We start from the raw sequence: 20,872 nt of genomic DNA, 5'->3' as shown, positions 1-20,872 counted from the left end.
GTTGGATTTCAATATGCCTGATCCTTTTTGAAGTACAGATTAATGGAGGCCAGAGGTTTCTGACAGCACCTTACTCCGCTCTGCCCATGCACCACTGACCAGAGAAAGAGCTGCTCAGTCGACAGCTATATGAAGTGTTAGGCCAGAGCAAAAAGATCAGTGGGATGAATTAAATATGCCCAATCCTTCTGGAGGCCTCCATACACATAAGATAGTCAGCCGGTCTCGCTGAAATAATTGAGTTTGGCCGACTTAGCTCTGATGAGTATGGGCAGTGCTACTCTCCTCTCCCCAATCAGAACACATGCACACTCACCTTATCAAAGCGTGCACGGTTACTTATTGTATGGCGCCAGCTTTATAACCCTGAAAACTATACATCACTGGCATTTATCCCCTACATAAATTAGACTTACTAATATACCAGACAGCAATTCTCCATTCAGGTAAGGTGGCTACTGTAAATGGTGGCCACATTGCATTAGTCAGATGCCACCTCCTGTACTAATATACATATAAATGTTATGTAATTATCTAACCATGAGACTGATCTATTCACTTCAGTTATCTATGGAAGAACGCCAATATCTACACTGAATACAAGCAAGAAGGATGTTTACTGACAATATCAGACGCAGAAGAATGTGTCCAGCACACACCTATATCCCCCCGGGGCTCCTCCTGGGCCGTCACTACACATCATGCTCCAGACGGCAGATGTCATCTGTCAGATCTCGTGGTAACTGTTACTGACACACCACATTACTTACTCTCAGCACACAGTTTGCCGACGGGTAGAGCGAAATCCCGTGTCCTGAATAGCTATACCGACAATGGTTTCTTGAAATTCTTGCATTTCTTCTTCAACCCCTAATAAGGGCTTCTAACATCTGAATTTCAGCCAACATCCCCGAAATAAAAAAATAATAAACTTCGTGATATACTGACCCTTTAACAAGAACCCATCACTGATCAGAAAATTAGAATTTTTGTACCTGGTGTAAATGCTGCTGTTCTCCTGAATCCGGCGTGGTTTTTCTTCTGTCCCTGTGCCTCTCGGTTACAGAGATATGGTCCACCCTTTCCGGTTTGTAAATCTAGTCTGGTTAGACAATTGGGCATGGCTCAGGGAGACAAGGAGTTGAGGATCACGCCCAGTTGTTTAACAAGACTAGATTTACATACGAGGAGAACACATCTCAGGAACAAAAGAAAAAAGCCGACATGACCAAGGTAAGGAAGGAAACCTGACCACCAAAGAACAAGACATAGAAGTGGAAACATCAAGACTGGCCAACAAATATCTGAAGACAGATTTTATGGACAGATGACTCTGGATGGACCAGATGGATGGGATCGTGGCTGGATCAGTAACGGCACAGACCTCCACTTCCATTTCGATGCCAGCAAGGAGACAACATCTCAGGAACAAAGAGGTACACGAACAAAAGAAAAATGTAGACATGACCAAGGTAAGAAAGGAAACCTGACCACCAAAGAACAAGACATAGGAAGTGGAAACATCAAGACTGGGCCAACAAACATCTGAAGACAGATTTTATGGACAGGTGACTCTGGATGGACCAGATGGATGGGATCGTGGCTGGACCAGTAACGGGCACAGACCTCCACTTCCATTTCGATGCCAGCAAGGAGACAACATCTCAGGAACAAAGAGGTACACGAACAAAAGAAAAATGTAGACATGACCAAGGTAAGAAAGGAAACCTGACCACCAAAGAACAAGACATAGGAAGTGGAAACATCAAGACTGGGCCAACAAACATCTGAAGACAGGTTTTATGGACAGATGACTCTTGATAGACCAGATGGATGGGATCGTGGCTGGATTAGTAATGGGCACAGACCTCCACTTCCACTCAGATGCCAGTGAGGAGACAATATCTCAGGAACAGAGAACTGAACGAACAAAAGAATAACGCCGACATGGCCAAGGTATGGAAGGAAAGCTGACCACCAATAAACAAGACGTAGAAGTGGAAATGTCAAGACTGGCCAGCAAATATCTGAAGACAGATTTTATGGACTTATGAGATGAAAGTGACTCTTGAAGGGAACAGATGGATGGGTCCATGCCTGGATCAGTAAAGGGCATAGACCGCCACTTCTACTCTGCCTAAAGAGGAGTTAGTTGGACCTTTATGGGTTGAAGATGGACTCAAAATCAGCTCCCAAACTTTTACCAGTTTTTAGAAGACACTTTTTTCAAGTACTGGTACAGGAAAAAGTCCGCATCTACATATTTTCTGTGTGTCAAATGTGAATATGCATGTAAATGACCGTGTGTATACGCAGATGGGGCCAACAGAAGAGGGGGCAACGCCATAAGTTCTGCACAGGGACCCTTCAATGTCAGTGTCCGTCCCTGACCAGTTTTAGGGTCACATTCACATGTGCCTGAACATTTCTGCTACAAAAGAGTTACATTTGCAGAAAAATCGGCTGTGTGTTACATAAGTACTTAATCTTCAGCATTAAAAATGGTTACAATCATAGTAAGAACCAAGCAACATCATTTTTAGATGTGTCCGAAAATCAGCGCATAATTCCACACCTAAAAAAACAGCACCAAGCAACCTGATAAGTTCACAAAAGTTGTTTTTTTACTTGAAATATCCAAAGAGGTACTGTGTAAAATAAAATATCCAGGGACAGGTACTCTTTAAGGCACTTCTGGTGGAAAAAAAAGCTCCAAATTTAAATCAACGGAAGCAGGTAAAAAAAAAAAAACCTCATACACAAAGTCAGCCACCAAATTTTTTTTTCAAGCACTTTGATTTTTAAGCCAGAAAAATCTACATGAACTGTTTAAAAATTTTATGACAACATGTTGGCTATATGTCTCAAAGTATAAAACATTTTCTAAAAGGGGAAGATGAGGGCAAGAGGCAATTGACCATATTATTTAATAAAAAAAAAAAATGGGGCTTACAAGGCGTCCTTCACAGCAGAAGACATAACATGCTGCTGGAGACACGCTCGCTTGTTAGAGTAAATCCATTTGGAGAGGTTCGGCTTTGTGCTCCTCCAGTGGATGCTATTAGGATTCAGGAAGTCCTGACAGAAACAATTAACAACAGAAAGCCGCAGCTTAGCGAAAATGCCGAGCACCTGCCGTCACCTACGAGAAGCATTTTTGGCACAGTTTGTTCCCCTCCTCACATTTAATGAAGCTTCCTGTAAATCATATCTCCTGCCTACATGAGTAATATTCTTCTGTTGAGCCAAACAAGAGTTTCACACTCTATAAAAAAAATAAATAAATAAAAAAAAAAAAGTGAAAAATACTCAAAAATGGGAATCAGTTTCACGTGTATTTATAACGGAAACCATGTAGAATCCTCAGCGATTTCCGCAGATTTTCATAGCAGATTCCGGAAGACCTTTGGATACAATTTAGTAGACCATAACTGAAAACTGGCTACTAGATCATATGTTACTCCTCTTATACAAACATTAATCAGAACAAGTAGAGCTGCAGTGTAAAGAATAGGGGAGGGAAAGCAGGAGCCCAAATAACTAATGAGACCATAGATTTCAAGTTCCTTCAGTCCCAAATCCACCCTAAGGGCTTGCTCAAGCATAAAATTTTGTTGCGTTTCTTTTCTATGAGGAAGAACTGTCAAGTTAAAAGGAGTAAATAAATTAGATTTCTAAAATGTAATTCACACAATGCTTTTATTCTTGCATTTTTTGAGCTGCGGTGCGTTTTTCTTTTCTGTTTATACAACCGCAGCATGTCAATTCTTTCTTTTCGAATGGAGTAAAAAACACATTAAAAAAACTCATCAAAACTCATTAAAAACTCATGTAATGAATGCAGCATTTGTATTGCCATGACTGCAATTTTAAAGCAAAAATAAACAGTGAACATACCTTTGAGGTATGTTCACTTGGAGTAATTTTTTTAAAGAGTTTTGGAGCAGAAAATGAACGGAAACTTTCCAAACCTTCCTCAACAACTCAAACTCTTCAAAAAGCTGAAATTTATACTCAGCGAAAAGACTCAGTGTGCACATACCCTCCGGCTACCTTCCCATAATGAGCTTTCGGCAAGTTTTTAATGGTTTTGCACCATTTCTGCACTCATCAAGTAAAATAGGTTATTTGCATTTTTACGAAAATACGCAGCATAAAAAAAACTCACAAAAAAACTCAGTGGAAACACAGCCTTATAGTCCCAAAAACAGATTCAGGTGGACCATTGGAATTGGTGATAAGGCCTCAATCTGACGTCTGTTATATACTGATAAGGCCGCGACCCCACTATCAGTATTTGGTCAGTATGTGGTCAGTATTTTTTCTCAGGAGTGGGAGCCAAAACCAGGAGTGGGTGATAAATGTAGAATTGGTGACTTCTTTCCATTATACCTTTTCTCTGATTGTTCCTCACCTGGTTTTGGCTCCGACTCGAGAAAAAATACTGACCGAATACTGATAGTGGGGCTGTGGCCATAGGGTGAGCACCCACTATAGTCTATGGGGCCGTGTTCCTTTCTCGAGTCGCGGATCAACCGCGCCCATTCAAATGAATGCGTCTGTAAGAAAAAAAATGGACAGCACGCAGACGTCATCTATTTGTAATCCGAGTGCTGCTCGCTTTTTTCATGTTTAATGGGTAGAAGAAGTTTGGAAATGTCTTTTTTTCGCATATAAGACAAAACAGAGCCCACACTGATCAGAAAAATGGATGAAAATCAGATCTAAGACACTGCTGAAGATTTGTCCAACCTTTGGACACATTTTTTTTTTTTTTACGTAAATACACATATTTAGGTGTACAAAAATGGGGTTTCCTTAGCAATTTTGCCTTTTATAGGCTGTGTTTTGCAAAGTCTATTTCTGGCTGCAGAATGAGTTAACGGAGAATCAGTCAGTGAGCTAGACTGATGACTATTGTCCTTCTTTCTTCACTAGGACATTTGGGAGGTGAACCTCAGACTGCGTCTAGGATAATGAAGCAACAGTCGAAGCCGCAGCCGTGCCCCAATGGAGTGAATGCTTATTATATGGCCACCTTTAGCCTAGAACGTATTGGACATATGGCATATGTTTGGCCAGTATATGTCGGTACCGCAGTATGAGCTGTATGTGGTTCTCAAATGTCAGCAAAAACACCACTGAAAAAAGTTTATCACAAGAGAAATATACAGGGGATGAAATAAGTACTGACCCAATTGTTTAAGTAAATATATTTCTAAAGGTGTTATTGACATGAAATTCTCACCAGATGTCTGTAACAACTCATTCAATCCACACAATAAATCAAACCACAGATGTCCATACATTAAGCTATGTGTAATAATGAGGAATGACAGAGGAGAAAAGTATTGAACACGCTTACTAAAATGTTTTTAATACTTTGCACAAAAGTCTTTGTTGGTGATGCCAGCTACTGATGAGCTCAAGTGCTCGTTACTGGAGTTTGCCGAGGGTGCTCGGGTATGCACAGAGTATCGCGGGTGCTCGGGTGTCATGTTCGAGTACCCACGCCCGCATGTTTCGCAGCTGTTAGGCAGCCACAAAATATGTGGGGATTGCCCATGTTTGTCAGGATATTCCTGCATGATTTGTGTCTAACAGCCACGAACATGCAGCCGCAGGTACTCGAGCACCCGCGATACTCTGTGCGTACCCGAGCACCCTAGGCAAACTCGAGTATCGAGGACTTGCGCTCATCATCAATGACAGCTTCAAGATACCTCCTGTATGGAGAAACCAGTCACATGCATTGCTCAGGTGTGATTTTGGACCATTCTTCCACCCAAATACTCTTCACGTTCTGAAGGTCCCATGGACTCCTATGAACCCTCAGCTTTAGTTCCTTCCAAACCTTTTCTATTGGATTCAGGTCAGGTGATTTTGCGGCCATTCTTGCAGCTTTATTTTTTTTCTCTGAAACTAATTGACAGTTTCCTTGGCTGTGTGTGTGTGATCATTGTCTTGCCGAAATGTCCACCCTCGTTTCATCTTCATCATCCTGGTAGATGGCAGCAGATTTTTCTCAAGAATGTTTCTGTACAGGGTGGGCCATTTATATGGATACACCTAAATTCAATGGGAATGGTTGGTGATATTAACTTCCTATTTGTGGCACATTAGTATATGGGAGGGGGAAAACTTTTCCAGATGGGTGGTGACCATGGCGGCCATTTTGGATCCAACTTTATTTTTTTCAATGGTAAGAGGGTCATGTGACACATCAAACTTATTGAGAATTTCATAAGAAAAACAATGGTGTGCTTTGTTTTAATGTAACTTTATTCTTTCATGAGTTATTTACAAGTTTCTCTTTGTTTACAGCCATTGACATGTCGCAGAGGTTAACACGTGAGGAGCGGATAGAAATTGTGTTGATGTCTGGTGAACGCAGTACCCGGGTCACCCTGTACATTTGTCCATTCATCCTTCCTTCAATGACATGAATTTGCCAGTTCTGTATGCTGAAAAAAACAGTCCCACACCATAATGTCCCCACCTCCAAGCTTCACTATTGGTATGGTGTTTTCGGGGTGATATGCAGTGCCTTTTGACCTCCAAAATGGTGTGTATTATGGCAGCCAAAGAGTACAATTTTGGTCTCATCTGACCAGACTATATTCTCCAAGTATTTCACAGGCTTGTCTAAATGTTGTTGAGCAAACGTTAAACAACCTTAAACGACCTTGAAGATGCTTTCTGTTCAGCAATGGAGTCAATGCCATCAGTATGGTTTGCAACAATAAGGTTGCAAAGTTCTTGAGACGACTCACTGGTTTTACCCATCATGAGATGTTTCTTGTGTGGCACCTTGGTAATGAGACATTTTATAGGCCATCAGTTGAACCAGCTGATATTTTTCACCAAGTAGAAGGATTGCTTTCTAATTCCTGATCTATTCCAGCTGGTGTCATGACTTTCCATGGCTTTCTTCACCTTTCTCTCTTTATATGTTCAATACTTTTTCCTTGTGTCAATTCTCATTATTGCACATTAACTTATGGACATCTAAGGTTTGATTTCTTTGCCTGTATGGATTGGATGAGTTGTTACCGACATCTGATTGGAATATCATGTTAATAGCACCTTTAGAAATAGATTTACTTACAAAATTGGTGACTACTTCAATACTTATTTGATCCGCGGTGTGTATTTTTAATCTATCTATCTCTCTCTCTCTCTCTCTCTCTCTCTCTCTCTCTCTCTCTCTCTCTCTCTCTCTCTCTCTATATATACACACACACACACACATACATACATACATACATACATACACACACAGTACAGACCAAAAGTTTGGACACACCTTCCCATTTAAGATTTTTCTGTATTTTCATGACTATGAAAATTGTACATTCACACTGAAGGCATCAAAACTATGAATTAACACATGTGGAATTATATACTTAACAAAAAAGTGTGAAACAACTGAAAATATGTCTTATATTCTAGGTTCTTCAAAGTAGCCACCTTTTGCTTTGATGACTGCTTTGCACACTCTTGGCATTCTCTTGATGAGCTTCAAGAGGTAGCCACCGGAAATGGTTTTCACTTCACAGGTGTGCCCTGTCAGGTTTAATAAGTGGGATTTCTTGCCTTATAAATGGGGTTGGGGCCATCAATTGTGTTGTGCAGAAGTCTGGTGGATACACAGCTGATAGCCCTACTGAATAGACTGTTAGCTGCTTTTTTCTTGCCATAATACAAATTCTAAGTAAAGAAAAACGAGTGGCCATCATTACTTTAAGAAATGAAGGTCAGTCAGTCCAAAAAATTGGGAAAACTTTGAAAGTGTCCCCAAGTGCAGTTGCAAAAACCATCAAGCGCTACAAAGAAACTGGCTCACATGAGGACCGCCCCAGGAAAGGAAGACCAAGAGTCACCTCTGCTTCTGAGGATAAGTTTATCAGAGTCACCAGCCTCAGAAATTGCAGGTTAACAGCAGCTCAGATAAGAGACCAGGTCAATGCCACACAGAGTTCTAGCAGCAGACACATCTCTTCAACAACTGTTAAGAGGAAACTTTGTGCAGCAGACCTTCATGGTAAAATAGCTGCTAGGAAACCACTGCTAAGGACAGGCAACAAGCAGAAGAGACTTGTTTGGGCTAAAGAACACAAGGAATGGACATTAGACCAGTGGAAATCTGTGCTATGGTCTGATGAGTCCAAATTTGAGATCTTTGGTTCCAACCACCGTGTCTTTGTGCGACACAGAAAAGGTGAACGGATGGACTCTACATGCCTGGTTCCCACCGTGAAGTATGGAGGAGGAGGTGTGATGGTGTGGGGGTGCTTTGCTGGTGACACTGTTGGGGATTTATTCAAAATTGAAGGCATACTGAACCAGCATGGCTACCACAGCATCTTGCAGCGGCATGCTATTCCATCCGGTTTGCGTTTAGTTGGACCATCATTTATTTTTCAACAACTCCTTCAAGATTGTTGGAAAACCATTTCCGGTGACTACCTCTTGAAGCTCATCAAGAGAATGCCAAGAGTGTGCAAAGCAGTCATCAAAGCAAAAGGTGGCTACTTTGAAGAACCTAGAATATAAGACATATTTTCAGTTGTTTCACACTTTTTTGTTAAGTATATAATTCCACATGTGTTAATTCATAGTTTTGATGCCTTCAGTGTGAATGTACAATTTTCATAGTCATGAAAATACAGAAAAATCTTAAATGGGAAGGTGTGTCCAAACTTTTGGTCTGTACTATGTGTATATATAAATATATATATATAATTTTTTTTTTCCCTTTGAAAATAATAATAAAATGAAACCTTGTTCACACGTAGCTTTTTTTCATGCAGAAAAAAAGCTGCACTTTACAGTAACAGCAAAATAAATGAGATTTCTAATATCTCATTCACACCGTGCATTTTATTTTTCTTTTTTGAGCTGCAATGCCTTTTAAAAAAAAAAAAAAAACAACACATGCGGAATTTCAATTCTTTCAGTGTTTTATCTGCGTTATGCATTCAACTTGATGTATAAAAAAAAAATAATGTTGCAGCGTTTTTTTCTTAGGGGGGTGGGGGGATAAAAAAGGCTGCAAAAAAGTGACTAAAGGAACAAAAAAAAAACGGATGAAAAAATAGTAACTCGGCCGATGTGACGCTGATCCTTCTACTCTAGAATAGAGAATAGAAATAGTTAAGTCAGAAGTGGTTACCATTTTCTGCATTACGGGAACTATAAAAGGACACTCTACACAAGCCACCGCTGAATGTCACCTGAAAAGCAATCACAAAAGGGCTCTGTCTCGGCTTATCTTCGGGCTCTGTCACTACGGCAACCAGCCGATGAAACGCAGCCCGTACCCGCGCATTGGCGGATCCCACAGAAGCCGGGGCTAAGGCGGCATGTGAAGCCTGGCAGAGATTGACTGCATTAATACATTAGCAAATACTGTGAAACACTGGATAAATGTCAGCAATTATGGCGAGAAGCGTCTAATAACGTTATCCGTTGCCTGTCAAACCCCCGCGAGGTTTGATGTACGCCTGCCACTCACAGCCTCTCTGTAATTTTATCTCTTTTGGACGCCCGGGTTTTGCAGCTTTCAGGATTTTGTACTTTGAAAAGTAATAAAGTCGGAGGCTGCTCATTCTGTGCTGATCACAACGGTCAACAAAAGCGACAGGACGAGGCGAGGTCTGCACTTCCCACGTTTGTGTCAACAGCCGCGACTTGGCTACTGACTGACAAGTGGCTATGAGCAGCAATGGAGCGGGTGCTGTCAGCAATGACTTTGTAAACCGCTTACCGCACCCAACGAGGACCCCCCACATTGCCAGCACGGCCATACAACATCCCAGCACAACTGGGGATGTAGATCATAAGAGGAGCCCACCATCCTATTCTGCAGTGTGCGAAACCCCAACACTATCCATATAGACGTCTAATCATTTTGATGAGCTAAATGGGGTCCCATAAGTTGGATGCCCAAAAATCAATAGAGTTTTCCAGTTACAGGGGAAAAAAAAAGGAATTAAAAGGACTGTTCCCAAAATCACAGTATTGGAGATAACTTGCTGATTCTGGGAGTCCGACCATTGGGACCCTCAGCGATCCCGAGACTGGGGCTTTGGAGCCTAGTTGTAAATGAAGCAGAGGTCTGCACGGTTGGCCTAAGCCCCATTAATTGTCAATAGGATTGCTGGAAACAGAGGAGTACAGAGTTTTGGCTTTCTCCGGCAGTCCCGAAGCAATGAATGGAGCAGAAGCCGCACATCTTCAAATCATTCAACGGTCTACAGAGCCCCATTCTTGGGATATGCAGAGTCCTTATCTTCAGATCATGAGGAGCGCCGGCAGTCATACCCCCTGTAATCAGTAAGTTATTCCCAATGTTAGGATAGGGTTACACCAGCGTATATTCTCTTATCTGAGAGAATCAGGTCAATTATGCGGACCACACTCTGGACCACACTCTGGACCACACTCTGGACCACACTCTGGACCACACTCTGGACCACACTCTGGACCACACTCTGGACCACACTCTGGACCACACTCTGAGGGCAGTGGTATCCGATTCTCTCAGATGAGGAGACCATGGAGAAAAAAAAATTTCTCCATCTTCTCCATTCTGTCAGTCAGTGAAAATCGGACTGCACTCAGATGTTATCAGAATGCAGTCCGATGGTTTCCATGCAATCATTGACTTGCATGGCCGAGCACAATCCGAATATCAGATCAAACTCGGACATGTGTAAGGCCCCATAGCATAACATGGGTCAGGATGTGATTCAATGTTTTCTTGGATCGCACTCGGACCAATAATGCTGCACAAACCCTTATGGATAGGAAATACATTTTTAAACAAACCTAAATTAAATCAGTAATACAATTTGTCAATATCTAAAACATTGCCAACAATCAGCTGCACTCTCCGGTCACGGCAGATCCTGTTTCGGTTTGTGACTGACACAGAAGAGCATTTCCCGTATTGGCACGAAATTAGAGTGGTGTTTAGGGGGGGCTGGCTGACATATTTAACTAGCTCACCCAGCCCCCTTCTGTCTTCGCTGATGTTTAGACTTACAAAGGGGCGGCAGAGATTTTGAAGTGAGCAGTCATCCAGCCTCCACAGCTCCACTCATGTGCTCTCCTGTGTTAGACAAACTGGAAGAAGATATACAGAGACCATAGTCGGCAGCTTACGACCAGCCAATTGATTCATTTTCTAATTTAAGCTGCTTTAATGATAATTGTTTTTTTTCACTGGGCAATTCCTTTAATGGCAGATCCTAAGGGCGCACTCAAGACGGCCGTACAAATCAGACTGTGATCAGAAGGAAGTGTGCGAACTGGCTGGCGGCTCTCCTGTCCCGAGCGTGACAGCTGCATAGAAATACATAAAGCCGTCACTCTCTGGTCGGGAGAGCAGACAGCCAGTCCGTGCACTGCGTTGCGATTTATACGGCCATCTGACTTCGCCCTTATGGTATGCTATTAAAGGAGTTGTCCACTACTTTTACATTGATGCCCTATCCGTAGGATAGGGGTCCAGCACCCCTGCCGATCAGCTGTTATTGGTGCCGGCAGCGGCCGCCAGCCGGAAGTCGTTACCTGCGGTGGTTGGCCGTCAAGTTGTAGTGGCCGGCGCTTGTTACTGCACATCCGCCTCCTATTCAATTCAATGGGAAGCAGATGTGTAGAACCCCGCGGCGGCCACTACAGATGGACGGCCAAGCACCGCAGGTAAGGACTTCCGGCCGGCCCCCGCCGCTGGCACCGATAACAGCTGATCGCCAGGGGAGCCGGGTGTGGGACCCCGGTTGATCATACATTGATGCCCTAATGTGAAAGTAGTGGACAACCCCTTTAATGATTTAAGAGGGTTGTAAGGGATTAGAAAAACATAGCAAAATCCAAAAATGTGAACTCATGCCACAGTAATAATCTACTGAAACCACTAAAATGTCTTCATTTTTCATAAAACAAGAATTGATCGTATGGGATAGAGCACCACGAAGCTCCGAGTCAGGATGACATAATTGGATTATGGGTTTCAGCTTGAAAGAAATACATTTAGAAAATCTAGGATACAATTTAGCCAATCTGGATTATTAGCTACAATAACATTGGTTGGCGGATTTTGGAAAATAATAATTGGAGAAGTGGAGCCTAGTCCCTGTGCCGAGACCTAGTTGGTTACAAAAAGTGATAAATCTGCGGGGATTAAAATAAACATCTTCTTTAATTGGACTCGGCATATTAATTCACAGTGTTAAAATTATTCCTTCACTAAATAAACCAAAAAGTGCCCTTGTTAATGTGCAAAATGAGATTTCTGGGGGTTTGTCCTCTGTGTGAATCTCAGCTTCACTGTCACAGCTTGAAAATATTCTTTAGACGTAGCCCACCCCTCCCGTCCGCTCCCCCGCGAGGAGACGTGCTACTGACAAGTCATGCAGAGCAGCAGATTTCACTGGAGAAGGGAAGGGAGGCCGTCATGTCCGCCGGGAAATGCAGTCACAGTTATTTTTTAAATGATTTATAACAATATATGAATTATTTATGATTTATTAGATACCATCAGATCCAGGGAGCGGTACGGTGTGAACGTACAGCAGAAGGGGAAATGGCGGCGTACAGCATGATAGGTACCGTATATACAGTGTAGATACGATAGGACAAAGACTGAAAATAATTCTAAATAAATAAGTTTAAACAAAGAGCGATTCTGACTTCATTTCTTCAGCAGAGTATAATTAGTGAATTTCTGAAAAATGTGGGCGGAGCCCTGAATCTGGGGGGGTGGGGGGGGCGTTCCCTATACTGTGACTTTGTTTTACTTACCGAAAACCCCATTTTAACCCCTTACTGACCAGACCTGAATAGGCATGAATGACCAGCCAGTTTCAATTTTTACTTTTACTTATTTTGTATTTGCCTCTCTACATTTTAGCAGCCATAATTTTTTATATTATATATATTTTTTTTAATTGATTTATTTTCAGCACTTTATGGGGGTTCACGTAAATTACTGGGTGATTTCTATAGATTTTTGTTGTGATGCAAATAAAGAAGCTATTTTTTGGATTTTTTTTATAATGTCTATGTCTGATACTTTTTTTTATTCATGGTGTACTATGGTTTACTGTAGGGGTTATCCAATTCTGTATTTTAAAAGAGCGGGCTTTTACAGACAGCGATATGCCTATTTTTTTTTTTTTTTTCAAACTAGGGAAAAGGAGTGTTATTCAAAGTTGGGAGGGTTTTTTTGTATGTTTGTTTTCCAACTTAAAAAAATATATATATTTTTTACTTTTCACATTTTATTTTTATTTATTTATTTTTTTAGTCTACCTGGGGGATCTGAACCTGTGATGTTTTACATACAATTGTAATGCAGTATATGCAGAAAATCACAGCCACCTATGACGCCAGTCTTGAGCGAGCCCCCGGCTACCATGGCAAGCATCTCCCGGGCACAGTTTAAAGGGAACCTGTCAGCAGGATTTTGCTAAGTAAACTACATGCATTGTCAGGTTGAAGCTGTTGCACTAATTAAAATGATACCGGAGGTGAAGAAATCCATCTTGTGGTTCTTGTGTAATCAGTGGTTGCAGTTTTGAGTTAATGAGGTGCTCGTGCCCCAGGGCGGGACTGTAGGGAGGGTCTCTCCCTCTCTGTCTGGCTGTCACTATGATGAGTAACATACTTGTGCTTCGGGGCGGTCTGTGGACAGGTCTTATCTTGCTGACCTGGCCTAGAGCACCAAGAATCACGAGAATCTCATTAACTCATCAAAACTGCAAACACTGATTACACAACCAACACAGGACCGATTTCTTCACCTCAGGTATCATTTTTATTAGTGCAACAGCCCCAACCTGACAATGCCTATAGTTTACTTAGCAAAATCCTGCTGACATATTCCCTTTAAATGCCACAGTCATTTAAATGTAATCTAAGTCAGACTGGACAATGCTAAATTCAGAGCTCTGTGGGGGCCAGGTCATCACTTCCAGGACTCCTTGTTCTTCTTTATGCTGAAGATCATTCTTCATGGCATTGGTTGAATGTTTGGGGTCTTTGTCCTGGTGCAGAATAAATTTGGAGTCAATCACATGCCTCCCTGATAGTATTACATCATGGATAAGCATCTGCCTGTATTTCTTAGCATTGAGGACACTATTAATCCTGACCACAATTCCAACTCCATTAGCTGTAATACAGTTCAAAACTTGCCAGGACCCTCCACCATGCTTCACTGCTCCTGCAGACCCTCATTATTGTGCTGCTCTCCAGCTCTTCATCGAATAAACTGCCTTCTGTTACAATGAAATATTTCACATTTCAACTCCTCGGTCCAGAGCACCTGCTGCCATTTTTCTGCACCCCAGTACCTATGTTTTCATGCATAGTTGAGTCACTTTCCCTTGTTACCATTTCGAAGGCATGGTTTTATTAGCAGTAATTCAGGCATGAGGACCACTTTTGGCAAGACTTCTCCAAATGGTAGTAGATTGGTGTAGTTGAGTCCCGCTGGTTGCTGCCAGGTCTGAGCTGATGGCACTGCTGGACATCTTCCAATTTCAAAGGGAAATGTGATGGGTCTTTCATCTGCTGCACTAAGTTTCCTTGGCCGACCACTATGTCTTCTGTCCTCAAAGTTGCCTATTACTTGGTGCTTCTTCAAAAGACCTTGAACATCACATCTTGAATTCCCAGGCTGCTTTCAAATCTTGGCCTAGGAGAGACCTGACTGATGCAGTATAACTACTACCTATCTTGTTGCTGTGCTCAGTATTGCCATTGTAAGTGACCTGTGCCATGATATGGTCTTTCAAAGCCTCACCTTTGTAGCAAAATTTAAGTGTTGCTCATACAGTTTTAAGCCTCCAACACAGATATTTCTGTTTCAGTTAATGACTGTGTTTTAACCTACATCTGAAAACGATGATTATTAACACCGTCTCTGGTTAACTCAGTTACTCATACATCTTTCTATAATCCTACAAAATCCCTTTGTGCAAGCCTAACTAGAAGAATTGATGCGGTTTTGAAAGCAAAGGATGATCACACCAAATATTTGTTGATTCAGATTTCTCTTTTCTTTGCTCACTTTTACATTTATTGATAAAAATAAACTATTAACAACTATTTCCGGAAGCATTCTTACTTTGCAGCATTGTTTCCACAGCACTGAATATATTCTATTTACATGTGTTTGTTACATAGCATGAGCCCCAAGAGTGGAAAAAACATCTCGGGGGAACCTGACCTAGATTACAGAAGCGCTAATGCACTGACACCAAAAGACGTCTCTACCAACTCAGTACCCGCCCCGACCACCGTCAAAACACCATGGGGTTAAAGATACGGGATATGCCATCAATGTATGATAAATGCCTGTCCCACTGCTGGGATTCGGATCTATGCTGAGAACGGGGCCCTGCAGTTAGTGTAAAGTTGGAAATGTATACTTGTCTGCATTCATTTGCATGGGAGTTTTGCAAATTCCAGCGCGCAGCTATCCTTCTATTCCTAGACAATAACGCCCCGTTTTCAAGATTGATGTGGGTCCAAGGGGAGGGACCTGCATTTGTCAAATATTTATGACAGATCGTTTGTCTTGGGAACCGCATTTATCATACATTTATGGCATATCCTTTGTCTTTAATAGGGTTTTTTGTTAATACACCACCATGAATTTTATACAACATTTACAAGCTTTTTATGTGTGCCTTTTTTTTTTAATTTAAATACAAACATGTATTTGTCATGCGTTTTAGAGAAATCCATGGGAATACATAAGAAAAAATTAATCATCAAGACTGGAGCATGCAAAGAGACCGAATGAGTGTAAAAAGAAAACTGGCATAAAATGACATTTTCCAATTGACTTACAGTGAACAAATGGCAAGAAAGTTTTTTGGGGCTACAAACACAGTGGAAAAAAATCCACCAAAATAATAAAGCAATATGTAAAAAAAACACCAAAGTTTACAAGCGGATACAAATATTACAGGGTGTTTAAAACCCATTATTATATGTGTTTTCTGCTCCGTTCTCTGTCAGCCAGGTTCACACGTCACCGGCATCATCTGCAGGTCCTAGTCACCAGCCAGCGACTCACGTAGGGAGCCAGGAAATGCTCTCAACTGGATATATTAAGACTTATTATTGCCACAGCGCATTTGATATAAGAAATGTTAGTAATTTGCACAGTAACAATGTCCCCCGGGGCAAGCCACATCTTACTTCTATATACACGGCAGCCGAGGCTTTAGAGAGGCTCTCGTGCGGAAACGATATAGCACCATCTTCTATGAGTCCGGCAGAGAATGCGATGGTGAAAAACAAGGCTTGTGTCTTATTCAAACAAGATCTGCAAAAGTATGTGGCGATGGGGCAGTTTATAGATGCAAGCATGCGGAAGACCCCCGAGAACGAGCTAAGAAAATACTGCGCTGACAGGAGAGGGGCCATGATTCATCATGTAATTTCCCCTTTAAAATAAAATGCAAAAAACTTTGGATTTTTTGCAGCAATTGCAGCAGCCTCCTCTGTACTTTCCAGATCTCAAGGCTAATATAATAGTTTTTTTTATATTATTATTTTTCTTTATTTTAGTTGCATCTAGCAGTTGCCGATTGCAGGAAGAATCAGATCGTCCAAACCCTCCCTCCGATAACTGGAACAAATAATCGTTCGCAGATTATTAACTTGCCGAAATAGTCATTAAAAGAAATCAGCAGACTTTTTGTTATTTAATCTGAGAGCAGCATGATTGAGGGACAGACACCCTGATTCCAGAGATGTGTAACTTACTGGGCTGCTTGCTGCCATTTTTATAAAATCAGGTTTCATTGCAAGTTCCAAAAACTACCAGCCACATGCAATGCAATTACGATCTTGGAATTACGCCCGAGTGCAAACCTATAGTGCAGTCAGAGGGCAACTTACGCTGTCGCTTTGAGCAGATGGAGGCCATCCTTCCCACATTTGATGGCGAACAGGGATGCTGGTGAGATCGTAGACGTTTCTTTTTACCTAGTGAATAAAAAAAAATAGTCAAATCACACAATGGACGCATAACTGAAACATAAGATGGGGGGCACGACAGTGCAGGATCTAGTCATCCCAATGTTTCATGAGAAAATTCCAATCCTAATGTTCCTGACATTTTTAAATTGTTGTAAAAATGCCTGTTTATTCCTCCACACAAAAACATTCGCGGCCTGCATATGTCCTGAATGGGGACACAGAAGAAAGCCGCTGCTAGACAACTCTGGCAGGGGCTTATTGCCTCGACAACTAAAGGATTAGGCATGTTGAAATCCAACTGCCCGATCCGTCTACCCCCCCACCAACATCTACCGTCATGGAAAGTGACGGGCTGTGGAGTCGCTAAGCCAATCCACCAACTCAGACTCCTCAATTTCCCTGACTCCCGACTCTACGACTCCTCACTACTGAGCGTGTACATAAAGTGCAGCACAGATTCATCTCAACTAAAATCTGAGATCCTTAGATCAGGAACAGAACAGACATTTATAGGACATTTCATAACTTTCCAAAACTCTTATGAAAACATTTACAGCACATTCTGCATTGTACTACTGTACTCCATTTATTATATATTTTAGGAGTCAGAGTCAGTCCATTTTTTACCGGCTCCAACTCAGACTTCACCAAAATGGACAGACGCTGATTCAGACTCCACGACTGACGCCACAGCCCTGGTGGGAACATCTGTGTTCACATTAGTTGGTTTTCTGGTTCAGTTGACATACATCTAATGTTTATCTGCAAACATCAGTACTAAAAAAAATATATAAATAACATAGAACCAAGTTACGGTTAAACCACGTCAGTGCAGTTTCCAGCGGCTTCATGTGTCTCTAATGATATAGTATAATGACTTTCCTCCCACCTTTGCCTTTCAATTCTAGTTCCTGTTTGCATCATCTCTCCTTAGATATCTTGAAAACTATATAAAAGTGACACACTAAGTATTTTAATCAAAATTACACATTTTTTGATAATACAGTAAATATTTTGCTGAAACTGGAAAGTGGCTTTTAAAAAAAAAAAAAAAAAAAAAAAAAAAAAGGAGGGAGAAGCAGTGTGCTTAACACGGCCCTGCGGTAGACAACACAATTACCGACAAGCTGGCACGCTTGTGTGGACATGTGTTAATTGCCCTTTGCTGCAGAGAAACCTTCATGACCAGTATATTTACAGGGCAAGGTCAATGAAGTCCATGTATATAGAGGAAGGTCAACCAATATGGTCCTGCTTGACCTCTGAAGAAGAAAGAAGAGCCAGGGGACATTCACTGCAGAAATGATGAAACCAATTCAATGTGCGGGAACATCCCAGAAGCAGGCGTGCAATACTATGGGATTTACTGTCTTAGATGAATAAAGAACAGGAAGGTGTTCCTTACTGGGAAATCAAAGTCTAATATCAAAACTGAGCCGTATAAGTCTGCACTGAGTTTACCAAAGGTGAAGAAAAGTTAATGGGGACCATCAGACATCACATCGCTGCTCCTCTAGACGCCATACACTATTCCTTCTTAATAAAGAGGTTGACGGGTGAAAACAAAAGTTTCACCGATCCTTAATATAGGTGATAACAATTGATGAGCTCAAGTGCTTGCTACTCGAGTTTGCAGCAAGTATCGCGGGTGCTTGAGCAACATGGTAGAGTCTCCACGGCCGCATGTTTCACAGCTGTTAGACAGCCACAAGGACAATCCCTGCATGTTTTTAGCACCCGCGCTATTTGATGCATACCTGAGCACCCCAGGCAAACTCTAGTAAAGAGCACTTCCACTCATCACTAGTGATAACTTATTGATCGGTGGGGGTCTGACCACTGTTCTGCTAATCTGTGCAGGTCCCAGCGATCGGACCCCCACTGACCAATAAGTTATCTCTTAACCTGTGGATACGCAATAACTTTTTTTTCACCTTGCAATCCCTTTAAAAGTGTGGTCCACTACTCAGACAACCCTTTGTGAATCACTACAGGTTTCCCAAAGTAAAATAACACACATACTCACCTCCGGTGCTGTTCCAGCACTGTCTCTCCTGGGGATAGAGTAACATTTTTATGTCACACAATCACTGCAGCCAATCAGCGCTTGTTTCACTCTCCCTGCCTTTGGACAAATCAAGACCTCCAGATGTCACTTGTGTCCATAAGAGAAGAGAGTGAAACCAGAGCTGATTTGGCTACATTTTGTCACGCGAACGGCGCTAGCACCGGAGGGGAGTAAAAGGGTTATTATTTCACTAGGGGGAAACACATAGGGATTCAAAAGGGGTTTTTTGAGTAGTGGAAAACCCCTTAAAGTGATGAACAACCATGCCCTTTAAGCCGGTTTATTATTTTGGAAAAAAGGGGCCCTTGGCACAAAAGAGTGTGGTCCTCAGATTGCCATTTTTAGATGACTTTTCTTTTAATGTTAGCCCTTATATTAGTGCCATAAAAATTCTTTCATTTACAGACAATAGGGTCATGTACTCCCCAGATTATACAGACATGTTTAGCCCAAATAATGCTCAAAAATAATGCAGCACAAAAATAATAGACTCTTAAAGGTGACCCGTCACTTGTCATAAATATAGAATTTCTTTTTACTTCGTGCAAACGCCACAGCTCTCCGGAATCTGACATTGTTTTTGATCTTGCATCTCTCCATTCTTGACATAAGGCCTCTTCTTCTCTTTTATAGCCAAAGAGGTGTTGTAAACTCTTCTATGTGCATCATTATGAGGAGCATGCCCCCTTGGATAACAAGACTAGATATCTATACTGGGCTGTAACTCAGGGATGAATCGGCGCAGGAACAAAAGACATTTGTTCAGAAGAAAAGCGGCAATTACACCAGACAAAACAATTACCATACATATTAAAAACTTAACCACTGATGATCATTTTGGTTTATTTCTTAGGTTCCCTGGGCTAGTACCCAGTTTAACTGCTTTTAAAACAGGTGCCATTTCTGAGCATCCCGTACTCGAGGACATACAATGATGGGCCTCAACTTCACCCTCCATTGTTGCCCATCTAACCTCTCTAGCTCACTTCACCCTCTCTCTGACCACAACCTACTTACATTCTCTGCCCGCTGCTCTCCAGGTGCACAATCGCCACTCCACAAACTTGCACACCCTAGCAGAAAACACAAACACCTTGATTTACACTACCTCTGAATCCCTTCTCCCTCTTACAGACATAAGTTTCTTACACGATGCAGATGCTTCTGACGCTTTATATAACACCACATCAGCTGCAGCTCTTGAATCGGTCGCCCCCTCACACATACCAAAGCTCGCACAATCAACAGGCAACCCTGGCACACCAACCTGACTAAAGAACTGAGGCAGGATCTGAGCGGAGATGGAAAAGATCCCACTCCAACGAGCACTTCATCACATTCAAACAGTCCCTCACTTCTTTCAAGTCCACGCTCACTGCAAGAAAAACAATCCTACTTCTCATCTCTCATACAGTGGGGAAAAAAGTATTTAGTCAGCCACCAATTGTACAAGTTCTCCCACTTACAAAGATTAGCGAGGCCTGTAATTGACATCATAGTTAGACCTCAACTATGAGAGATAAAATGAGAAAACAAATCCTGAAAATCACATTGTCTGATTTGGAAAGAAATTGTTTTCAAATTTTGGTGGAAAATAAGTATTTGGTCAATTACAAACAAGCAAGATTTCTGGCTCTCACAGACCTGTAACTTCTTCTTTAAGAGGCTCCTCTGTCCTCCACTCTTTACCTGTAGTACTGGCACCTGTTTGAACTTGTTATCAGTATAAAAGACGCCTGTCCAGAACCTCAAACAGTCACACTCCAAACTCCACTATGGTGAAGACCAAAGAGCTGT

General features: G+C 41.8%; 1 protein-coding gene across 1 annotated transcript in view; it reads right to left on the bottom strand.

Moving 5' to 3' along the window:
* The window catches only part of FAF1 (Fas associated factor 1), a 264,708-nt gene that overhangs the window by 115,653 nt on the left and 128,183 nt on the right, over nt 1-20,872 (bottom strand). The window contains exon 8 of the mRNA XM_073643500.1: nt 16,927-17,013. Within this exon, the coding sequence (XP_073499601.1) occupies nt 16,927-17,013 (87 nt within the window). The remainder of the gene's footprint in view (nt 1-16,926; nt 17,014-20,872) is intronic.

The sequence above is a fragment of the Phyllobates terribilis genome, unplaced genomic scaffold, assembly GCF_046119375.1.
Source record: "Phyllobates terribilis strain yellow unplaced genomic scaffold, ASM4611937v1 Scaffold_8__6_contigs__length_399053987, whole genome shotgun sequence".
Classification (NCBI taxonomy): Eukaryota; Metazoa; Chordata; class Amphibia; order Anura; family Dendrobatidae; genus Phyllobates; species Phyllobates terribilis.
Note: the sequence above shows the minus strand (reverse complement) of the source record. Positions and strands in the feature narration are given on the sequence as shown.